Source organism: Erpetoichthys calabaricus, chromosome 7, assembly GCF_900747795.2.
Source record: "Erpetoichthys calabaricus chromosome 7, fErpCal1.3, whole genome shotgun sequence".
Classification (NCBI taxonomy): Eukaryota; Metazoa; Chordata; class Cladistia; order Polypteriformes; family Polypteridae; genus Erpetoichthys; species Erpetoichthys calabaricus.
Window position 1 is genome coordinate 111,745,730 of NC_041400.2, and position 12,681 is coordinate 111,758,410.

Sequence of the window (12,681 nt, forward strand, 5' to 3'; positions counted from 1 at the left end):
AAATATCATGGCATGTCAATCGTATCAAACCTGCTGTACTACCGCGATGTTACCCTCGATTTATCCTTACTTGCTTTCCTTGTAGGGTGTAGATGCGTTTTCCAGGGTTAAGTGAACTCACCAAGTTCGTTACCGGATTGTTAATCTTAAGGTGCGACAGTAGACCAGACACATACATAAATATACACACAGAAACCACTTAAGTCACAAGTCACTCCCTACCACTTTAACCACATAAGTGCTGGATAAACGCCGCATGCACTCCCTAAGACTTTACTGACTTATCATTTGCACAAACATGTCCTACATATATTTCAGACCTAAATATTTGGTCTCCAAGAATATCTTTAACCATACAAAGGCTCAACCAATGATGTCAGACTTTCACCGTACTATTCCTTCTGTTGGATGGAACTCCCCACCCCAGCCTGACAAACTCCGTAGATCGGAGCGTATGGCAACTTTCTCCTGCTCCGGTTGTTCCTAATATTTACTGTATTACTTCAGTCACTCTAGCTATAAAGACAAAGGGTAGAAATTTAAAAGCAACGTGGTGCTCATTAAGAATAATAATACCAGTAGGAGAAAGTATAAAAGAAAATATAGACAGCAATATATTACACACATATAGTCTTTAGAAAAAGCTTATGAAGAATGTCAAGATTTGGAAGTTGGCCTGGGGTGGCTTTTGATTCAGTAATTGACGAAATACGTGAGTTACATCCTGCGATGTTTAGATGAAACGGTCACGTTTCTTTTTCTGATGTCACCTTTGCCCTCTTCGCACATCCTTTTTGTTGTTGCTCTTTTTTCTTCTTCTTCCCTCTGTAAAGTTCTTTTTTTTTCTCAAACAAACAAGGATCTACAATTTGAAATTGAAGATTTTAAAAGGTTTTAAAAATTTTGAAAGATCTGCCACTCCGGGACACTAAACATGCTTGTACAGTTTGAGCATATATACAACTGGCTACTCCATTGTGCAGTGCGTGTAGATTCTTGAACATGATTTCTAAAAATCATACAGTATATGCCGGGCATAAGACATGAAGCTCTACACATGAAGGCTTGGTACTGTAAAACTGTTTATCTGTGCCAAGATAAATTAGAACTCTAAACAGCCAGTATCATCTGTGTTGTAGGTCTGTCTGTCTGTCGGTGTCCTGTTTTCTAGGTTATGTTTATGCAGTTATCATATTTCTATAATACTTGTGCTTATCAATAAACTGTTATTCTGTTTCTTAAAACGAGTGTGCTTTAGTTACCTTCATATAAGTAACTGCCAGAATCTCCCCCTACACAGCACATTAAAGAAAATAAAGCGGGAGCCTTACCAAATTATTTAATTACTGGCATCACCAAAAGGAAAAACTAATAATCAATTGATTAACATCAATCAATTCTTTTTCTCATTACAACCCCTTACTTTCCTACAGCATAATTACTTCTTTTTATGGTTTTGAAAGTGGCAGTGAAAGAGGAAACACGCATTACAAACCACAAACACTAGAACATGTACTTCACCCAACAGGAGCGAACGCTCGGCCACGTACAGCACATTGTCAACACCACACAATATCTTGTTCAGGTTTAAAGCTCAAAGCGGCTCCGAGCACTGCACCCTCATACTGTCTGTATGTTTGTTATCATTACAGATTGTACTTGTTACTGATAATCAGCATTATTTATTATTATTTTCCATACCTCCTTATTCTAGGTTTAGTTTCATCCTGCCAAAACGTTTCTTGACATCATTGGGATGTGATGCCAGTCAGCCTAATCCGCATGTCTTTGGGACTACAACAGCCTGATAAACTTGTGCTGCTTTCAAAGCAAAATCTGGGAACTGCCCGAGTAAAGCACTTTCTGCAGATTTTAGGTACATTTCCTGCATAATAGCATTCAATTATAATACAATACAATTTATTTTTGTATAGCCCAAAATCACACAAGAAGTGCCGCAGTGGGCTTTAACAGGCTTTGCCTCTTGACAGCCCCCCAGCCTTGACTCTCTAAGCCAGGGGTCCTCAATCACAGTCCTGGAGGGCCGCAGTGGCTGCAGGTTTTTGCTCCAACCCAATTGCTTAATAAGAAGCCCTTATTGCTCAAGTAACACTTCTGTTTCACTTTAGTTGTCTCGCTCATTAAGATTTTGAACCCTTATTGCTTATTTTAGTCTTAAACAGCTGTATTCCTGGTTTTTAATTGCTCCTTATTAGCAGTAACATGCAAATGACAAAGGAGACCAGCATTTCTCCATTTAGCTTGTTACCATTTACTCCTGTGTCTATTTATCGTGCACTATTGGGTTAAATTAAATACTTGGAAGGAAACTGAAGAGGAAAAAGTGAAGGACTGAGAATTCCTCATCCATTTTAGCCTTCAAATCATTTGGGTGATATCCTTAGAAAGGGAAAGAAAATCCAGGATATAAGAATTACCTGACATAGCAGAGTTAAAGCACAAATAAGCCATGAAATTAAATTATTGGCAAGAATTGCTTTCTAATTAAGCAACCAGGTTAGAACAAAAACCTGCAGCCTCTGTGGCCCTCCAGGACTGTGACTGAGGACCCCTGGTCTAAGACGACAAGGAAAAACTCCCAAAAAAAAACAAAAAAAAAAAAACAAAAAAAAAAACAAAAAAACAAAGAGACCCCTTTCCAGGTAGGTTGGGCGTGCAGTGGGTGTCAAAAAGAAGGGGGTCAATACAATACAATACAATACACAGAACAGAATAAATCCTCAAATTCTACAGCAGTAGTGATTAAAACAGTTATGGCTGCAAACTTTAGGTCCTAGAAAAAAAAAATCTGAAATCACTGCTTCAAATAGCAGTACACAGTATACGTTACTGTTTTTGGGAATCCACTGAAGGGTGGGGAATAGGTTTTGGTCCTCCTGTGGCTCAAAAAAAAAAAAAAAAAAAAAAACCAACATAAGCAGGTGAGAGAAGTCGATGGCTACATTTGAAATTCATCATCTGTGCTGCTTGACAAAGCCACACGCAGCGGTTTCATCCCAGGCCTGACGGGCACCGGAGCCCAAAGATGTGCATCTTAGCTTTCGCAGTAAACTGAACAGGCTGACTGTGGACGGGTGAGAGCAGGTGGGGTGCGTAAAGCGTCTTGACCAGGCATAGTTCTTGAAATGAAAAAACAGAAAACATAACACATGCGTGTAAAACAAAAATATTTTATTTAAGAAAAGGAAGGGGATTCTCAGAAAGGAAATTACTGCAGATCAGAAGAAAGGTGCGGGATTTTCCAGAAGTATAGTTCAGAATATTCAAAGACCACTACAGCTCACCGAAAGATTAAGACTTCAGAAAATTCAAAGTGATTCTTCAATAATCTTCAGAAAAAAACAGAAACCATAAAAACAAAAATATGAAAGACCCGAAGTCACTGTCCACTTAAACTAAGTACCTTTCAAGTTTTTTTGGGTTACATTACAATAAGCAATGGAACAGTTCCTTTTTATGTGTGTGTGTGCTGAAATGTCGCTTAAACCAACAAAAGTAAAAACGAGTATCTAAGACAAGTGAGGAAGAGAAGAAAACAAAAATGATATGCAAACCGGAAATTTCACAACGTAGAGATGCCAGGACAGATTTCGTACCACCCTGATGGGCACATTGCAGTATTTGTAATCAGAATATGGACCGGAATGCAACATGTCAATGATTACAGGGGGGTCTCTTCAAATGTGTACCCCAGGAGGATCATTTACCTTTAAACTGAACTTAAACAGAGAATAAGTAATGACAACGGCTCCAGGGAGAATCACCCTCTGCACTTGCACATTTCTCTTCCAAATGGATATCAGATGTTTGGAGAAATCCATTTCTTTGTATTAATATTTAGAATGTTTACAGTCACAAGAGACCTAAAGAATGACATGAAAACGTTATTACATTGCAATATTTACAAATTCACCATTACCGAAACGGTACCGCACGTGAAGGCAAACATACCGAGCTGCCTGTACAATCACCACGTCCACAAACAAACTAAAACTGGACTTTTCAGGTAGAAGAAACACAAAACAAACAGGAATAACGTAGCAGTGTGTGCCGTTAACTTTCCTGGGCCCTATGAACACAACAGGCTTAACCTCATTTGATCACATTTAAAGGATGTCGAACATTCATGCTGTAGCAAAGCACTCACCTCATCACAGTAAATACTTTTAAAAGGTTTAGAATCTTAAAGTATTTCCTAACTCCATAACCTTGAAGTACATAAAACATTTCTGTATCTCTTTTTTATATAAATATTTAAAGTTTTTTGTAATAATAAAACAGATTCAAAGGCTTTTTTCAACAAAATACATTTTTACATAGAGCATTATTTATATTATAGAAGTGTATTGCCCCTATAAAACAGTAAATAATAATAATAATAAGAATTTCTACATGAGCATATGTATTTGGCATTTGCTTGTATTTAAAGAGACAGAGGTTACTGTCACCTCCCAGCCCAACGAGACTCTACCCTTCTGCTGTGCAATGGCCTGCCAAAACAAAGCAGAACGAATAACCCATGGAGCCGAGCACGCCGCACGACGGAAACCTCCAGATACAAAAGCAACCCCAAAATGTGGCATGCTGGGACATGTTAACTGTACACATTTTTCCCCTCTTTTTACAGAGGTATCCTCCATATTTTAGATATCGCTATGCAAAGCAAAAATCAGATGTGAAGGGGACAACTTGCTCAAATGTTCCCATCATCCAGCATTTTGTTCACGCCAACACAGATTTTTTGCAGATGAGCTTTGTAAGGTCCAAACGGATTGTACAAAGCAGCGAGGAACTCGCAATCTGAAAAATGATCAAAGACTTTATTGACACGTCCGTGAGATTTGGGCGTTAGGTGCCTGTTAATAACTTGGTGAAGTAATTCTTTACAGTCCTGTAGCAGTTTTGACAACACATTTCTGTCAAATGTGAACTCCACCTGGTAAAAACTAATGACCGTCATTGCCAGCGTGTGAACTTTCTTCTTAAACGTTTCCATCAAGGCAATCTCTTCAGAGTTGAACTGGTTGTTTCTGTATAGGACTGCCAATTTAATGACGATTTTTATGAGATTTTTAATAATTTTTTCTGCCTCCTTTTTATTTTGTGTGTACTCTCTGGTAATTTTGTAGAGTTCATCCAACACGTCACTGCTGGTGTCATCTATCAGGATGGTGGCAATTGATTTGGATGCCATTTTTCCCAGGATCTTCTTCTGTGCCTGGACTGCTAGGTTTTTGGAATTGAAAGCATCTAAGGCCACTGCAAAAAAAAAAAAAAAAGAAAAAGTAAATCACTAAAAAACTTGTGCATTTTATATATATATATATATACATACACACATATACACACACACACACACCAATAAACCCCCGATTCTCTAAAGAATCGCAAATCCAAGAATGGCTATCACTTTCTGTTCCCTCCGATATTTGGAGGGATGAAAAATGGAGGGTGGGAGGGTCCTGGGAAAGTTTTCACTTAATTTAATATTTTTGTACTAAAATTAACCAATTTATTAAAAGTAAAATTGAAAATTAATTGTTATATCATTTAAGTCCAAAATGTCTTTGAGTTGCTGCACTTATAAGTAAAAAAAATATCGGAGTGCAAAGGTTTAAATGAAGTAAACTGGAAACAAAAAATTCATAAAATGGTAAATTCAAAATAGTTCATCACAAATTTCTTTATAAACAACATTTTTGGTAAAGATGGTTTCCTGTCGTTGAATTAGCTCTCCCTGGTATGAAGTAGTTAAAACTTTCATTTTAACATCACATGCACGCCGAACTCTTGAAAAGGCAACATAAAGTTGTCCATGTCCAAATACAGGCTCAGACAGGTAAATGCCTACTTTGTCCATGGTTTGTCCTTGGGATTTGCTGATCGTCATGGCAAATGTAGCGTTAATGGGAAATTGCCGTCATTTACGTTTAAAAGGTAATTCCAGGTCAGAACTTGTAAGGTCAATTTTGGGAATCAAAATAGTACTGCTAGTATGGGATCCCGTAAGCACTTGTGCGTCAATAACATTTTCTCTCATGCTGTTCACGACCAACCGTGTACCGTTGCATAAACCTTGTTTAGTATTAAGGTTTCTTAATAGCATGGCTATTGTCCATACTTTAAGGTTAAGATTGTGTTGTGGTAATTCGGCTGGGTTAGTAGTGTTTAAATATTCTAATGGGAAATTAAGATGGTCAGTTTCGTCTTCTGAATCAACACTGTCAGTACTTAGAAAGAAGCGGCTTTCTCCAGGAAGCAATGCAATCACTTGGTTATTTATCTGGTCAACGTCAATATTCTTTGGACATAATATAGCCCAGTGCGTCAAAAGTGGTATCTGGTCTAATGATATTGCTTCACCAAAAACCTCTGTTACCAAGTCGTCACAAATAAAGGCTTGAGGGATTTGAATAATATCTGGGTGAAGTTTAAACAAATTGGTAAGGTTTCCATTTCTTAGTTACAACAGCCAATTGGTATATTTTGGATCTGTACCAAGCTTAGTTTCTCAAAATAATGCTAATTTTCTGCATTTTTCAAACTGGAGTGAACAATAGCTGAATGCATGCCGTGCGAAACAACGGCCAAGCACTGTCAAAAATCTCCTGCTAATAAAAAGTACTTTTCCTCCAAAAAGAATATTATTGTCCATTAACACTCTGAGAAGTTTATCAATGGTATTGAGTAAATGACTGTATGGCATTGTACATTCGTCTAAAATCAATAGTTTTGCCAAACGGATCTCATTTGCACTGTCACTTTGCATTTTCATAGTTGAAACTGATGTTTCCGTGATTGAAACTGGAAGCTTGAATAAAGAGTGACATGTCAGACCATTTATCAACAAATTAGTCGCTACCCCAGTTGTAACTGACGCAAAAAGTTGTGCGCGTTCGGGCGGCGGTTGTATCATGCACGGCTTGCTTCTGGCCTCTGCAATCCTTGCATATATACAAACATTACTAAACGAAGGTTGTATATGCTGTAGTGTGCGCATTCGGGCGGCGGTTGTATTGTGACCTGAAGTTTAGTTTATAGGTTGTGTTGTGTTTCTTGGGCACCACCTACAGACTCTGGGGCGCAAAGAGTACACGACATGTGTTTCGCCCTAATTCTGGGCTCATCAGGCGTACACACTCACTGCACCCACCTCGTGGCGCAACATTAGGGGCTTCACCTCTGGCGCGGATGTCCGAGGTTCAATTCCCCGAGAGGGGGTGCAGTGAGTGTGAACGCCTGATGAGCCCAGAATTAGGGCGAAACACGTGTCGCGCACTCTTTGCATTATTTGACAGTAAAACTATTTTCAACCATTCTATGATCTGCTTCTCGCAACTGAAAGAGGGCACTGTGGTGGAAATTAGCCGACTTGCTGACCAACCACAAGCGTTACCTGGTAGGTAACCACCCATACAATCAGATTGTGATTCAGACTACGAAATCCATGAATATTATAATATATATATATGTATATAAATATAAAACTACCAGTAGAGCATTTCAAATTCACTCAATTTAATTTTCTAGGGGGTACATTTATAATTCAATGCACAACAATTGCACTGGATTGGTTGGTTGACTAAAGTCACACTGATAAGAGTTGATTAGATAATTTGATGGAGGTCTGCATATTTGTTCCCTTTATGGGGCTTTCGGTTACAAGAAGCAGTGTGCAGGCCTCCTGTAAGCACTGATACTGTTCCAATTGTCCTAGCTCAGCAGCATCCAATAAAACACATCTGCATTTTAATATTTGAATGTGTTTGAAAAATATATGGAGGTTAGTCTCACAGACAATAGTGGGAGAAGCCTTAATCCAAAAACAGGTCAAACCTGTGCCCCACGCCCTAACAGGAAAGCACTTCCTCCTAAAACCAGGATAAACAAACTCAGGCCTGGCTCTACTGTGCCTACAGGTCTGCACATAAAAGGCTTCCCTCGATTACCCAGTAAGTGGATGGAGAAGACAGCTGAAAATCCAGCAGCATGCAGAGTATGTACTTGCATAGCTGGTCCTTATGTCACATTTAATACACACACACACACACACACACACACACACACACACACACACACACACACACACACACACACACACACACACACAATAGTGAGAGTCTTTTTGTATTCCTTCATACTTTACACAGTTTTGACAGGATATTTCTAGCTATTTCAAGCAAGCATGAGCACGTTACCCCAATTTTGGCTTCCCTTCACTGGCTTCCAGTTCGTTTTTGAATCCATTTTAAGATCCTTGTATTTGTTTATAAATCCTTTAATGGTTGTGCCCTGCGGTGGGTTGGCACCCTGCCCGGGATTGGTTCCTGCCTTGTGCCCTGTGTTGGCTGGGATTGGCTCCAGCAGACCCCCGTGACCCTGTGTTCGGATTCAGCGGGTTGGAAAATGGATGGATGGATGGTTGTGCCCCGTTTTATTTGTCGTATGTACCGTCTCGCTCTCTCAGGTCAGCAGACCAGATGCTTTTACGTGTTCCTAAGACAAGATGCAAACTCAGAGGTGATTGGGCTTTTTCAGTTGCAGCTCCAAAACTCTGAAATGAATTGCCATTGCAGATTAGGCTGGCTCCTTCACTTGCTGTCTTTAAAAACACACTTTTACTCCGTGGCCTTTAACCCAGTATGATATGTTGGCTATCCGTGTACTTTTTATTATGAATTTCTTCAGCTCTTATGTGTTTCTGTTTTTTACCCTTTGGTTATTGTGTGTCTGATATGTTGGCTTTTATTGTACAGCACTTTGGTCAGCCTTGATATTGTTTTTAAAGTGCTTTATAAATAAATAAATACATAATAAATAAATTTAAGAGTCCACAGCAGTGCTTGATTAACACCATCTTCCTAACTGTGGCTGGACATCATCACGTGAGGAAAACAAGCCCAGCAATCATTCCTGAAGGTGCCTTGAGGACTCACTAGACACTAATCAATGATTTGCGCCTCAGTCCCTAACTGGTCAGACATCTCTGCTTAACCAGCACTTCTATTTGGGTTCTCAAGTGCAAAGCAGATTTGTAGACTGACAGATAAAGCATCTCACAATCTGTCTGCTTTTATTAAACTGTCTTTAAGCAGTTTTTTTTCACAGGCTTTTCCTGAGTGAAGGCAGACAAACAGCATTATGTTTTACTTTGCATATTTTATATATGCAAATAGTCACAACCCTCACTAGGAAAAGCAGTTTGGGAAGATGTGAGGAGATGCTGTATGCACATACTGTATACCCAGACCATCCACTTCGTCTGAGTTCATAGTACGATTTTTGCCATTTGATACTTTGATGAGAATACCAACAATCAGGTACCAATGGGGAAAAGTAACTGAAATCCAATCTTTTTGTTACACAGCTGACACACAAACAATCTTAGCTCCATCCTCAATGCTACTGAATATTCCAGGCTGGAAACTTTTAACTGGGGTCATCCATTCTAAACTGTGCTTCATAACTCCGCTTACGTCTTATACCAAAATGGACCCATTTAAATGTGTAAGAGACAGCAACAGAAGATTGTCAAATACTGCATATCAGTTTAGTTACGATCTGAAGTGATACATATGCTAATTTGTCTCCTTTCATTGACAGCAGCTAATAAATGTTGGTCCTCCAGCTCAATACCAGCAGAGCTCTGCTCCACTTATGAAACCAATTTCCACAAGGACACCATGGTGTTTAGTGCTCAGTGAAATGGGTTTGAGGAAAAGCAAAGTTTCATTGTAAAGACATGTTAGGTTAACCAGCAGTTCTAAACTGGCCCCATCTGACGGTGGGACAGATTGTGAGTGGGTACTGTGATGGACTGATCCCCCCCAAGTCCCACCTTGCTCCCGAAGCTGCCAGAATAAGTTCTGGGTCTGAGTGGACAATGTTGTGTGATATCATTTAAAGCAAAGTAACCTTAACATAATCTGGCATTGCCACGATCTTATGGTTTTTTTTTTTTTGTGGGGTAATTAAAATTTGTGCAGAATGGTTGCTCCACTCAGCATTATTAAAATGGGTGATTTTCTGCTGCTGTGGAAAAACAAAGTCAGTATATATAGAGCACACTCGTACATCCACTACACACATTGACTACAAATGCCAGTTTCCATCCATAAACACCTAATAGAGGGATCAAGAGTCTACCAGCAAGCCAATCATTTTTTTGTTTTGTCATAATAATATTAAACATTACTTGAACTGTATTTTATGTTCTGACTTGTGTACAAACTATTCTTTCATTATGTTTTACAGCATGTGCTAAATGCAAAAAAGGTGCTTCTCTTACTATTTTAATGATCTTATCTCCACGTACTGCTAGGTATTCAGGAACAATTGACATTTGACAGCGACGGTGGTTGAACACAGGAAAAAAAAAATACATTGTAGGGACCAGAAAAACAAACACACAGACAGACAATCTTGTTACAGCAGGAGAGAATGGACAACAACCAGTTAAAGACAGTCTACTTAAACCATGAAAATGAGTGCTATAGCATTTACATTATTCAGGATAGATTACTTTGTATTATAGTGCCTTTTGTTTTTTTTAATATATAAACTGGACTGATTATCTGTAAGGTTTATTCAGAAATCTGATATAATAAAATAAAAATGACCATGATAAAGATTATTGGTTGGCCTAATATCATTGTTCAGATTAGTCCTTTATGTAGCTGATGGAAGATGGAGCCTGCCCCAGACAGGATTCAGTCTCAAGACAGGAACCAGTACAGGATGGGATGCCTGCCTGTTGCTGGCCACACATACTTATTTATTTTTGTCATTAAGCCAATGTGCACATTTTGGGAAGACTCAAGTGAAAGTAAAAACTCCACACAGGCAGTGACAAGTCAAAAATTGAACCATGTTTGCTGGAGCAGTGAGGCACCCATGCTGATCACTACATTCCAGTTATTAGATAAATACCTAACTTCACACCACCAAAGCAAATGTTGGCATAGGTCACGGCAAATGTAAACATTTACAACTTTTTTCCAGACTTCTGTTTTTGGGAAATATACTGTTAAGCTATGTTGTACTGCAGATAAATTGAGAATTATAAAGGTGAAGCTACACCATACTTAGTCTTGCACAGTGAGTAAGTTGGATACAAACTGTATATACTCGTGTACAAGTCGGGTCCTGAAACCTGGAAAATTGATCATAAAATCAGACCCCGACTTATATGCCCGTTCAAAACTGCGACACTTTTTTTTTTTTTTTTACATCTTCTTGCTTCCTTCAATCTCACATCAAATTTTGTTACAACAGCGTAGTTACCAATTTCTTTTGGCACTACAACAACTTAATTTTAAACAAGCTTCATATTTTCTTCTGCTTGAACGCCCCATTGTTGATAAGGAAAGCTCTTTCGATAAGTGTATGAGGGTGTGACATACAAAAAACACAAAACTGTGCACACGCCGCTTCAGAATAGTTTGGGTATTACCGTGTGGTCACAAAGGCAGTGTGGTCCGTGGTTACTCCCTCAGGTGGGTGTTAGCATATCAATCTCTTGGACCTATAGCGTGAGTTTACCACATTTGACTTATATGACCAACATAATAAAATACCGGAAATTATACAGTAAAATCAAGCCCTGACTTATCCGTGAGTATATACGGTATATAAGAATCAAACAGGATGCCAAATCACATCTGCCCTCGAGTGTCCCGCTCTATAAAGTGGACACTCAGCAGTTGTGGTCAAGTTTTGGAGCAGAGAAGTAAACACATTTATTAAGTTAGGTTAACAATGGGGGCGGCACGGTGGCGCAGTGGGTAGCGCTGCTGCCTCGCAGTTGGGAGACCTGGGGACCCGGGTTCGCTTCCCGGGTCCTCCCTGCGTGGAGTTTGCATGTTCTCCCCGTGTCTGCGTGGGTTTCCTCCGGGCGCTCCGGTTTCCTCCCACAGTCCAAAGACATGCAGGTTAGGTGGATTGGCGATTCTAAATTGGCCCTAGTGTGTGCTTGGTGTGTGGGTGTGTTTGTGTGTGTCCTGCGGTGGGTTGGCACCCTGCCCGGGATTGGTTCCTGCCTTGTGCCCTGTGTTGGCTGGGATTGGCTCCAGCAGACCCCCGTGACCCTGTGTTCGGATTCAGCAGGTTGGAAAATGGATGGATGGATGGTTAACAATGGAGGATGGTGCAGCACAACATTAAAAATGGGCTTCAATACTGGATAGAGTCACAATGTTATAGTGTAGGACTGCTGGTGTTTTGGGATCAAAGCTCAGTGGGAGAAGGGTAACAGCACAGAATCAAACTTGAAACTCATCTTAAAACATTGAGAGTTGAGCATGCTTGATATGGCTTGAAGGATTATAAATTTATTTCTTATTTATGAAAAAACAATTTGGTAATTCCATGTCAAATCATCACACTTTTGGACCTCATTGTCACAGATTTTAATGAAACTTGGCATGCTGATTTGGTCTTATGAGTAACCCATGGAACTGAAATTGCATGTGTCTTGGACCAATATTAACAGAGATTTTAGCTAATATACTTTCAACTTATAGCCAGTCAAAGTCATAACCCAAACCATATCTCCCAAAATATAAGTGGCAAAGAAATGGTTCCCATATTGTTTTAACCCTTTCGGCCCTGGATTTTCTGTTTTTATGGGAAAACTTATTTTGTTTTGTGAGATATTCTACC

General features: G+C 39.4%; 1 protein-coding gene across 3 annotated transcripts in view; it reads right to left on the minus strand.

Moving 5' to 3' along the window:
* Positions 1-3,171: 3,171 nt before the first annotated feature.
* LOC114654621 (tumor necrosis factor alpha-induced protein 8) overlaps positions 3,172-12,681 on the minus strand; it is a 92,052-nt gene continuing 82,542 nt past the window's right edge. For all 3 annotated transcript variants that reach the window (XM_028805259.2, XM_051929985.1, XM_028805258.2), the window contains exon 2: positions 3,172-5,280. In XM_028805259.2, coding sequence (XP_028661092.1) covers positions 4,715-5,280 — 566 coding nt within the window. In that variant the 3' untranslated portion in view covers positions 3,172-4,714. The remainder of the gene's footprint in view (positions 5,281-12,681) is intronic.